Source organism: Rhinatrema bivittatum, chromosome 1 (assembly GCF_901001135.1).
Source record: "Rhinatrema bivittatum chromosome 1, aRhiBiv1.1, whole genome shotgun sequence".
Lineage (NCBI taxonomy): Eukaryota > Metazoa > Chordata > Amphibia > Gymnophiona > Rhinatrematidae > Rhinatrema > Rhinatrema bivittatum.
In genome coordinates, this window is record NC_042615.1 from 482875942 (window position 1) to 482888043 (window position 12102).

At 51.1% G+C, this 12102-nt stretch overlaps 1 protein-coding gene across 4 annotated transcripts in view; it reads left to right on the forward strand.

Moving 5' to 3' along the window:
* PFKFB1 (6-phosphofructo-2-kinase/fructose-2,6-biphosphatase 1) overlaps nt 1–12102 on the forward strand; it is a 132144-nt gene that overhangs the window by 113088 nt on the left and 6954 nt on the right. For 3 of the 4 annotated variants that reach the window (XM_029607331.1, XM_029607350.1, XM_029607323.1), the window contains 4 exons: nt 4929–5058; nt 5185–5247; nt 5555–5619; nt 6342–6494. In XM_029607331.1, the coding sequence (XP_029463191.1) occupies nt 4929–5058; nt 5185–5247; nt 5555–5619; nt 6342–6494 (411 nt within the window). The remainder of the gene's footprint in view (nt 1–4928; nt 5059–5184; nt 5248–5554; nt 5620–6341; nt 6495–12102) is intronic. The other variant, XM_029607340.1, reaches the window with a different exon arrangement.

Sequence of the window (12102 nt, forward strand, 5' to 3'; positions counted from 1 at the left end):
ATGTGCGAGGCCGCCAGGCGGGCCAGATGCCGTTCCGCCCACTGCATCAGCATCTCTGTTTCGAGTGCGACCTGCGGACTGCGGGTGCCGCCCTGCCGGTTGATATAGGCCACCGTCGTCGCATTGTCCGATAAGATCCTTACCTCCCGGTTCTGGAGGAGAGGTAGGAAGTGTTGGAGCGCCAGTCTGACCGCTCTGGTCTCCAGTAGATTGATGGACCACTTTGATTCCTCCGCGGACCACGTCCCTTGCGTGGCGCTGCGGTCGCAGACCGCTCCCCAGCCTACAAGACTGGCGTCGGTGGTTACCACGACCCAATTTGGAAGATCGAGAGACACGCCGCGGGCCAAATTCTCCGGATTCGTCCACCAGGTCAGACTGTTCCTGGCAAACAACGGTAGTGGAAGGAGCACCTGGTAGTCCTGCGAAAGCGGCTTCCAGCGGGATAGCAGCGCCCTCTGTAGAGGCCTGAGGTGCGCAAATGCCCAAGGGACCATATCGATGGTGGAACCCATCACCCCTAGGAGCTGCAGGTAGTCCCAGGAGGTGGGAACCGATAACGCAGAAAACCGTTGTATGTGTTCCCGCAGAGCTTGCGCCTTGTCCTGGCGTAGAAAGACCGCGCCCAGACGGGTGTCGAAGGTCGCCCCCAGGAAATCCAAGCGCTGCGAGGGCACCAGGGAGCTCTTGGAAAAATTCACCACCCATCCGAGGGACTGCAGAAACTCTATGACTCTGGCCACCGCCTCCTGTCCATGCCGAAAAGACTTCGCTCGGATGAGCCAATCGTCCAAGTAAGGGTGAACTAGGATCCCCTCCTTCCGCAAGGCAGCCGCTACCACCACCATGATCTTGGTGAAAGTGCGCGGAGCCGTTGCCAGTCCGAACGGGAGAGCCACAAACTGGAAATGTTGACCCAGGATCTTGAACCGTAGCAGACAATGATGCTCCCGGCGAATGGGGATGTGGAGGTAGGCCTCCGTCAGGTCCAAGGAGGCCAGGAATTCCCCCCGATGCACCGCCGCGATCACGGACCGCAGCGTTTCCATGCGGAACCGAACCACCCGAAGTGATTTGTTGACTTCTTTCAAGTCTAGAATGGGCCGGTAGGAACCGTCCTTCTTCGGCACCACGAAGTAGATGGAATAATGGCCCGAGCCCACCTCTCCGAAGGGCACGGGCGCAATGGCGCCTATCTCCCAAAGTCTGTCCAGGGTCAACTGCACCGCCTGTCGCTTGGTGTCCGAGCCGCAAGGGGAGAAGATGAAGCGTCCCTTTGGAGCGCGGACAAACTCCAACGCGTAGCCTTGCCCGATGGTATCCAAGACCCACTGATCCGAGGTGATTCGCGCCCACTCCTCGTAGAAGAACGCCAGTCGCCCTCCGATCCTGGGGACGGCGGAGTGGGCGAGCTGAACATCATTGCGAGGACTTGGGCGGGGGTTGACCAGCTGCGGTGGCGGGACGCGCGGGGCGGCGCCCGCGAAAGGAGCGAGACCAGGGCTGAGACCTGGAGGCAGAGGGCCTGGTTGACGGCGGTCTGTAGTTCCGGAAGCGCCGTTGTGCCCTGGCTCTGGTCCGCGAGGACGGAAAAGTCCTGGTGGAACGATACCTGTCCTCCGGCAGGCGATGGACCGCATTTTCCCCCAGCGTCTTGATGATCTGATCCAAATCCTCCCCGAACAGGAACTTGCCTCTAAAGGGCAGGGAGCCCAGGCTCGACTTGGAGGATGTGTCCGCCGCCCAGTTGCGGAGCCATAGAAGGCGCCGTGCCGCTACCCACCGAGGCCATAGAGCGGGCGAGGACCCGAAACAGGTCATAGGAGGCATCAGCCCCATATGCAACCGCCGCTTCCAGTCTATCCGCCTGGGCGGCCTCCCCAGCCGGTAGGACCTGAGAGGTGAGCAGTTGTTGAACCCAGAGCAGGCTGGCCCGCTGAACCAGCGAGCTACACATCACCGCCCGCAATCCTACTGCGGAGACCTCGAAGACCCGCTTGAGGAAGACTTCCAACTTGCGATCTTGTGCGTCTCGTAAGGCCGCGCCCCCTGTCACTGGGATGGTTGTCCTCTTCGTGACAGCTGTCACCGCGGAGTCCACTTTGGGAACTTTGATGAGATCGAGAAAATCGTCCGGCAGAGGGTAGAGCCTCTCCATGGTCCGGCTGCCCTTGAAGGAAGCTTCCGGGGCATCCCACTCCCCGGTGAGAAGCTGGAGGAAAGAATCATGAATGGGAAAAGCCCGAGCCCTCGGCCTCCGGGCTGCCAAGACCGGATCCCCCTTCCTCGAGGAAGTGACCACCGCGGGCGCTACGGGCGCGGGAGGCTCCGGTGGTGGATCGAGGTCCAACTCCTTAATAACCTGTGGTAGGAGGTCCTCCAACTCTTCCTTCTGGAACAGCCGTAGTGTGTGCGGATCATCGCCTTCTGGAGTGGTGTCCCCTGGACCCGAGTCTGTCGGATCCGATCCAGGGGAAACGGGTCCTGTGCCCGCAGTCCCCGCGCTCCCCGGGAGCCTGGCGCGAGCGGGAGGGAGGGGGGCCCCCACACCCGCCGGAGCGGGGGGGGGCCGGGGGAGACAGAGGAGCCCCCGCAGGTAGGGAGGGCCGCGGAATCTTGAGTGGAGGAGGTCCCGAGGGAGGCTCAAGGCTCTGTAGATATGCGGTGTGCAGCAACAGTATAAACTCTGGGGAAAACCCCTGTCTACCGGAGGGGGGCTCCGGGGGGGGGGCCCCCGGTGGGACCGTCTCCGGGTCTGATTCCGGGAGTAAATGTGGCGGGGACTCCCCCGCATCTCCGGTCCCAAACGCCGTCTGTTCCCCTTCAGGTGGTGCTGAGTGTAAGATGGCCGCCGTTCCCGCCAGGAATGGGGGAGGGGCCGGCCCCCGCCGCCCGGGCAGACCTGCTAAACGGGGGAAATCGATGAGGGGGCGCGAGGTGCCCTCCCCCCCGGGGAGACACCTCGCACAGATGCCCTCCCTCGAGATCCGCGAGCCCAGCTCGCCGCAAGCAGAGCAGCGCTCTGGCCGCGGCATCGGGGCTGAGCAGGAAAAGCAACGCCGGCAGAATAAACCACCCGGCAGAGCCTCGGGGGGGGCCGAGAACGGGAGCGCCGCTGCGGGAGGGGGCCCGGACGGCCTGCACAACCCGAAATGAAAAACAACGGCACCGCGGGGGGGCCTCCTGGCCGCACGACCCGCCGACGACGCTCTCCCTGCCTGCCTCTGCAGCCCACGAGGAGCCGCGAAAATGGCCGCGGGCAAGGGAGAGAAACGCGGAGGGGCCGGTCCTAGAGGCCTCCGCGAGCCCCTCCGTCGAAAATCAGCTGCAAGCAAGGGAAAAAAGCAAACAAAACAACACTCACTTACCCCGCTCGCAGGAGAGAAGAAGAAGAGAGAGCAAGACAGACACCGAGGGAAGCCACGCCTCCCAATTAGCCCTCTAACTTTTTTTTTTTTTTTTTTTTTTTTTAATTAAAACAAACTTGATCCAAAGAGAAGAAGTAGGCAGAGAGAAAGGCAAATCAGAGAAGAAATACAAGAACTGCCTGAGGTAATCGGGAGCAACCCGGATTCACTACTCGCATCTGCTGGAGTCAGAAGATACTGAACTCCTGCAGAGGGGGTAGTTCTACTTATGGTGACGCCCCCTCAAAGCTTTGGCTGACTCCATCTGCTGGATTGGGGACATAACCCACTGTCTGGACTGATCCAGGTACGTACAGGGAAGAGGAATTTGATTCAGATGACAACCGACTTCCATGGTCTGGGATACTGTTACGCGGATATAAGGGAAAAACCACAGGACTGCTTCTATGGCAAAGTCCTAATGGAAATAAAGAAAGTGTGCATGAGGGTAACTTGCTGGTGTGGCAGTTACTACCCTTAACCAAATAAACCTTCATACTTTTGATGCAGCTCCAACATTGCTTCAACAGCAGGGGAAAAGGGGAATTGGATTCAGACAGCAACCATTGAGGGCCCCAGCTTTTACGATCTGTGGAACTGTGGAGCATGGGGGTAACCAGCACAGTGCAGCGGTTACTGCCCTAAAGAGAAGCATGGAGATTACTACCCTTAACCAAGAAGCCTTGATGTTTTTCATGCAACTGCAACATTGCTCTCTGCTTCAAAGGAGGGGGGTGGGGACTAAAAGGATAGAGTAATTTGGATTCAGGGACAACCAACACGATCCATGACTTTTTTTTTACAGTCTGGGGTACTGATGGTCAGACAGTAAGAAAAAAAAAACACAGGACTTCTTCTATGGTCAAGTCCATAAGCAAAGCATGACAAGCAAAACTGACTGATACATGGGGGTAACCTGCATGGCATGGCAGATACTACCATGGGAAGCTTGCTGAGCAGATTGGATGGACCATCGTTCCTTTTCTGCCATGATTTATATGTTTCTATTTTCTGGAGATGGTTAAAAGTAACAATTAGAAAGATAAAAATCCCAATAACTGAGGGAGCCCTGAGACTGAGGAAGGAGTAGAGATGGCTACAAAGCTGGACACATCTAATTCACGTAGTAGATGAATAAGGACTGAGGGAGCCTCATGTGGACTGCTTGTGCGATGCCTGTCACAAGTGTGCAGAAAAGCCTTCTGGGCTTTTCTAGCCAATGCTAGGACCTTCTCTGTATTATGGTGCCATGCAATGACTTCACCCTCCAGTGGGATTGGTTCATCCTCTTGGGCATAGAGAACATAAGCAGACTTTGAAGAAGTAAGGAAAAATGTCTAATGTGTGCGACTTATCACAGACAGATGGTTAACTCTGATAGCACAGATGTGTAACATACATCAGTGATCATAGACAGATTTATGTATATCACTGTTCAGAGAGAGTAGATGTGCAACACATGCTTATGACACAGATGACAGAGAAGACCCATAATGTATTTGAATGGTCCTCTCCCTTTAGTCTTATGAAGATCTGGTTCAGCGGTTGGAGCCTGTAATCATGGAGCTGGAACGACAAGAGAATGTGCTGGTTATCTGTCATCAGGCTGTCATGCGCTGCCTCCTTGCTTACTTCCTGGATAAAAGTGCAGGTACCAACCTCCCTCACTGATGTGGTAGAATAGGATAAATAGCACCAGGTTACTGGTGCTGTGACGTCTGTTCATGAGCTGGATCATAGAATATTACTCTCTCTAAATTCTCCATTTCTTTTACAGAGGAACTGCCCTACCTGAAATGCCCCCTTCACACTGTGCTGAAACTCACCCCGGTGGCTTATGGTGAGTTCTGTAGTTATCATCCAATGAGCAGGGTGCAAACTTTATTTATTTATTTATTTTTTTAACCATTTACAGTCAGTGCCTTATATATGAAAGAAAGATCCTACAGTGCTTCTCAGACCAGAGGTTAACTTACAATGTAATATTGCTGAGTCACCATAGCCCGTGATCCTCATTCTGCCTTCAGAGGTGGGCAGGAGAGCGATAGAAAGAATCTGAGGGAAGGAGGGTAGTGTTGGTGACTTTCTCCCTTAAGAGTGAAGAACTCATCTTGCATCATCTCTCATCTTCATCTGTTTTTTCACAGGCTGCAGGGTGGAGTCAATTTATCTGAATGTGGAGGCCGTGAACACACACCGTGATCGGCCATCGGTAAGTGCAGTGGCACGGGATACCTGCGGCAATGTCCTTTTTAGTCCTCAGCTTGAATCCGGCAGACTTCTTGTGGCCAGATCCTTTCCTCTCTCAGCCCCTGGGAGTAGCCATATTCAGAACCAGCACCACATAATTACCTCCTGCGCGATGACTTCTGATTGGTGCATGTGTGGGGTGAATTGAGATGACATTGTCCATCAGATCCACTGTGTGAGGCTGCTTATGACTTTTTTCTCAGCTGGCTGAATTCAGGGCTTCAGCTGAAAGAATTGGGGGGGGGGGGGGAATCGACTGAGCAGTACAGTATTTCACTGTGTTCAAATACACTGCAAACAACACAGAATATAGGTACAACCTACATTCTACTCACCTCACCATGTAGTTTCCATCCTGTCTGGTTTTATTCCTCTCTGCCTCTTTCTTTTGACTCAAAGATCCTGTACTATTACAGTTTTACAGAACCTTTTATTATGGATTGAGGGACCAGTGCAAGGTGTGGAAATGGTCTACATCTGGCCCTCTGGCCATATTTACAGAAGGATGGGTTTTTCACCTGGTGCTTGGATAATGCAGCCAACCCCAACGGGCAACATGGATTTCTGTGTACACTTTTGTTGCGTTTGTGCACGTTCTCCCACAATGCAGACTTTTACTTCCAGTCTGATCTTTTTCTTTTGCTTTCTCTCCTTCCTTTTTGCCAATGACACACCACGGCTCAGCATCTGACTCAGAAACCCAGCCAGGCTCCCCTCTACCGGCATTATCATGCTATGCCCCTGGCTAGCCCTGAACCCACCAAAAAGCCTCATCTAGAGGACCTGGGGGAGGCAGCAGTGCCCAGCACCCTTCTACTTATCTCAGTGTACCCACAGGTAACACCCCTTCCTCCTGATTGTTCCCGTCTACCCTCTAACTGGATTTGGTCCCTGTGCCACTCATTCTAACGCCCCTTACCAGCCTTTCCCTTACTGTGGTTTGTATCATTGCTGAATACATATTAGAAGGGTCCTTCTGCTTAAATCACTCCCCCATCATTGAAGCTCTGAGGAAATTGGACCACTGCTTTGCTCTATTATTAGAAACTTTATGGCACCCAAACTATAAATACAACAGAAACAAGCTTTGCCTCCAGCAACACAGCAGAATTTGTGCAATCCACTCCTGTGTGTACTACCGGCATCTCACTATTAAGAGCTTGAAGGCTGGCTAAGCAGAAAAAGGACCATTTTAACAGAGAGGTGCTGGCAAGTGCCATTGGCACCGAAGAGATTCAGGAGTATTTCATGACAGGTGGGGCATTGTGTGTACGCCAGCTCTCAGGAGGAGAGTTTTTGTTTACACGGTACTGGGGAGGTTGCAGTCCTTCTGCATACTTTTCCCAGCTGCCTCGGTGGTCAACTCTAGAAGTCACTAAAACCCACCCCACGCTCCGCAAGTGGCGGCCAAATACTGGGGAGGCTGTAGTCCATCTGCCTCAGTGGTCAATTCCAGAAGTCACCACCATCCCCCTCACATTTGAACTACTCCCACCCCACATTCCTCAAGCAACTGGACCAGGGACCGGAGATGTTGTAGGCCTCTGTTTTTTTATGGCTCCACTACATTTTCTCTTCCTGATTTTAATCCTCCTCAATCTTATTCCCTGCTGCAATCCACTGCTAACACTAAGTTCAACTTTCCCATTCCTTACATTCTTTATCTCATCTGCATGGGCCGCTGCTCTTGAACTTCAAAGTTTTCTTCCTCTCATTCAGCCATTTTCACTCTCTCTGACAGCATCTCATCCTTATTGTTATCACGCTTCTATTGCTCTTCTACACATTTTCCTGCTCCTCCTCCTCTAAATGGTATATTAATTCCTATCCTGGCCTTCCAAGGCAGCTTTCAGCCCATCAGTGCATATCAAACCATTACCCCTCCATTTTTACTATTCCTCTTCTTTCTCATGTTCCCTGTGGAATGCCCACTGTATTTCCAAGAAACTTGCTTATATTCATGACCCCTTTTTCTTTCATACTCTTCCTCTGCTTTTCTTGACAGAGTGGCTCCCCCCCGCGTCTCTGCTTCAGTTGCTGCTCTGTCATGGAGGTTATCTTTTCTCCCATATATCTCACACAGTAGGCCATGATAGTGGTGGTGTTCAGGCTGCTGCTCTTTGGCTCCTGTAGGTTTCAACCACTCCTTCCACTTCAGTCCCACTTTTGTTTTTTCCTTTGAAGCTCTCTATCCATCTATTTACCCCAAAGTCTCTCCAGGTAGCTATTATTTATTAATCTCCTGATAAGTCCCCCTCCTCCTTTCTCATCAACTTTGATTCCTAGCTTTCCTTCTTCCCTGACCCATCTTCCTCATCTCTTATTTTTGGTGCCTTTAACCTCGATGTTGACTCTTATGCTTCACAACTCCTTTCCTTAACCTTCAGCTCTGCTCTACCACACCTACTTATGGCCACTGCCTTAACCTAGTCCTTTCCTCCATTTGCTGTCTGTCAGACTTTCCCCACCTCAGTTCTTCCTATCTCAGACCATCATCTGATAACTTTCACCCTAAACAAGACTCCCACCCAGCCTCATTCAGTCACACAGAATCTCCAATCTGTTGACCCTTGTATCCTCTACCCTACTGTTTCAGCTCTTTTTTCTTCCACTATATCATCTAAGACAGTTGACAAAGCAGTTTCTTCTTCTTCTCTGCTTGAGACACTTGCCTCTCCCCTTAACCAACCTGTAAGGCACACCAAATCCTAGCCTTGGCACAGCCCTAGAATTCACTTTCTGCATTCCTGTACTTGCTCTGCAGAATGTCTCTGGCTAAAATTCCTTACACATTCTGATGTCACATTTCAAATTCATGCTGATCTCCTTCCAGTCTGCTATTACAATACAAGCTCTCATGCATTCAACCCTTGCCATCTCTTTGCCATACTCAATTCCCTCTGCCTTCCTCCACCACTTTACTCTCTGCCCACAGTATAGCTGACTACTTCCATTAACAAAATTTAGTCTTGAGTTCTCAACCAGGTCACCTGTTTCTCTCTCTCCCCCACTTTTTGTTTAGCCTTTTCCAGGCCTCTGCCATTCTCTCCTCCTTTTCTAAATCACAGTGGATGAAACTACCCATCTTCTCTCCTCCAAACTCACCATTTCTCTGACCCCATTCCCACTCAGTTCTTCAGCTCTATTCCCACTGCATTCATCTCTTTCATCTGTCACATCCTCACTCTGTCACTTTCCACAGTGCTGTTCTTGGTGCCTGCAAACATACTGTGATCACGCAACCCTCATTGGACCCTATCAGCCTTGCCAACTATTGTCCTATCTCCCTCCTCCCCTTTGCTTCCAAACTACTCAAACGTGCTATTCACCAACACTATCTTGGCTTTCTTTCAGCTCAAGCCATTCTTGATCCACTCCTCTGGTTTTCACTCTCTCCATTCCATAGAAAAGCACGGTTGCTTACCTGTAACAGGTGTTTTCCTAAGACAGCAGGATGCTAGTCCTCACAAATGGGTGACATCATCAGATGGAGCCCAGCACAGAAAACTTTTGTCAAAGTTTCTAGAAGCTTTGACTGGCACACTGAGCATGCCCAGCTTGCCACTATCCATGCATCCACACGAGGTCCCCCTTCAGTCTCATAACATAGCAAAATACAAGCAAAAGAATAAAATAACAAATACAGGAAAAAAAACCCAAATTTGCAAGGTGGCAGGTGGGTTTCCTGAGGACTAACATCCTGCTGTCCTAGGAGAACACCTGTTACAGGTAAGCAACTGCGCTTTCTCCTAGGACAAGCAGAATGGTAGTCCTCACAGATGGGTGAATAGCAAACTCCAGGCTGTTCCCAGCAACAATAAAGAACAACATGTACCAAACAAGGTGGCAACAGGCACAAAAACAACCGAGGTACTGTTGGAAGATAGGGAAACAGCCTGATCTGAAGGGCTGCTGCAGCAGTCAAAAAAGCAAACAGAATGTTAGGAATTATTAGGAAAGGAATGGTTAATAAAATGGAAAATGTCATAATGCCTCTGTATCGCTCCATGGTGAGACCACACCTTGAATACTGTGTACAATTCTGGTCGCCGCATCTCAAAAAAGATATAGCTGCGATGAAGGTACAAAGAAGGGCAACCAAAATGATAAAGGGGATGGAACAGCTCCCCTATGAGGAAAGGCTTAAGAGATTAGGGCTGTTCAGCTTGGGGAAGAGACGGCTGAGGGGGGATATGATAGAGGTCTTTAAGATCATGAGAGGTCTTGAACGAGTAGATGTGAATCTGTTATTTACACTTTTGAATCATAGGAGGACTAGGGGGCAATCCATGAAGTTAGCAAGTAGCACATTTAAGACTAATCAGAGAAAATTATTTTTCACTCAACGCACAATAAAGCTCAGGAATTTGTTGCCAGAGGATGTGGTTAGTGCAGTTACTGTAGCTGGGTTCAAAAAAGGTTTGGATAAGTTCTTGGAGAAGTCCATTAACAGCTATTAATCAAATTTACTTAGGGAATAGCCACTATTAATTGCATCAGTAGCATGGGATCTTCTTAGTGTTTGGGTAATTGCCAGGTTCTTGTGGCCTGGCTTGGCCTCTGTTGGAAACAGGATGCTGGGCTTGATGGACCCTTGGTCTGACCCAGCATGGCAATTTCTTATGTTCTTATAGGAAGAGTTGTGTTTAAGTCTGGAAGAGATTGCGCAGGACAGATTGGCCGAATTTCCCATCTTGTCTACCATCCTTGTCCAAGCAGTATTGGGCAGCGAACATGTGTAGGGAACTCCACGTCGCAGCCCTGTACATCTCAGCAACAGGGACCACCCATAAGTGGGCCACCGATGCCGCCACAGCCCTCAGAGTGAGTTTTAACTCTGGTTTCTAGCTGAAAACCTGATCTTGTGTAGCAGAACGAGATGCAGTCTGCAAGCCAGTTGGATAAGGTCTGTTTAACCACCACCACCCCCCAAGTCCATTCTTATCGAAAGAAATGAACAGTTGGTTGGACTCTCTATGGCCTGCTGAATGTTCTAAGTAGAAGATCAAAGCTCTCTTGCAATCTAGTGTATGTAGAGCCTGTTCCCCTTGATGTGAATGGGGTCTTGGAAAAAAGGTGGTTAACCCAATAGACTAAGGTGAAAAATCAATCGTAACCTTAGGCAGGAACTTGGGATGCATATGGAGGACCACACGATCATGAAAAAATTTCATGTAGCGTGGGTACATCACCAAGGCCTGAAGCTCGCTTACTCAACGAGCCAAAGTAACCACCACCAGGAAGAGGACCTTCTAGGTGAGGAATTTCAGCTCACAGGTGCACATAGGCTCAAAGGTATGCATGAGCCGTGCCAGCACCACGGTGAGATGCCAGGAAACCACGAAGGGGGGGGGGGGGGCTGCAGAGGTAGCTTTAGCTGCAGCAGGTCCTGCAAGAAGTGACTTACGATAGGCTGAACCAAGATGGGTGTACCAAAAACACCCCAATGGTAAGCACTAATTGAGCTCAAATGGACTCTGACCAAGGTGGTTTTAAGTCCGGTCTCGGAAAGGTGCCACAAGTAGTCCAAGAACCTGGAAAGTGGGCAAGTAAATGGATCTAATCCATGCCCCACACACCACACTGAGAACCTCTTCCACTTCAATTTGTAAGACTTTCTGGTGGAAGGCTTTCTGGAAGCTACCAGAACCTGGGCGACACTTTCTGAGTGAGCCAGAGGCTGAAGGACTAGGCACTCAACAGCCAACCCATCAAGGCTAACGCCTGGAGGTTTGGATGGTGCAGGGTGCTGATTCTATGTTATCAGATTGGGCACAGTCCCTAGGGGGAGGGGATCCCTGATAGACAGATCCTGAAGAGGCGGAAACCAGCCCTGCCTGGGCCAGTGGGGTGCTACCAGGATCATGGTACCCTAGTCCTACTGGAGCTTCAGGAGAGTTTTCATGAGAAGCGGAAGAGGAGGGTATGTGACAGAAGACCTGTGCCTCAATGAAGGGTGAAAGCATCAGCGGGTGGACAGCTTACCTTGAAGTTAAATGGGGAGGCGAACAGGTCCACATCTGGAGTTCCCCACAGGCAGAAGATCTGGGCTGCCACGTTCGGGTCCAGTGACCACTCGTGCGGATGAAAGGAGCGGCTTAGTCAGTCTTCCAGCACATTCAATGTCCTGGGGCAGGCACAAGGATCGCAGGGACATTCCTTGCAACAAGGCCCAGGACCAGATCTCTACGGCCTCCTGGCAAAGGAGGAGCGATCCTGTGCTACCTTGCTTGTTGATGTACCACATCGCAACCTGATTGTACAGATCAAGACTGCCTTGTGGGACAAGCGATCGTGGAACACATTGCCCGAAGCTCCAAGAAGTTTATCTGACACAGAGCTTCTTGAGCGGTCCATTGACCCTGCGTGTGGAGGTTGTCCACATGGGCCCCCCAGCCATGGAGAGAGGCATTAGTGGTAAGCACTATTTGAGGCGGGGTAGCCT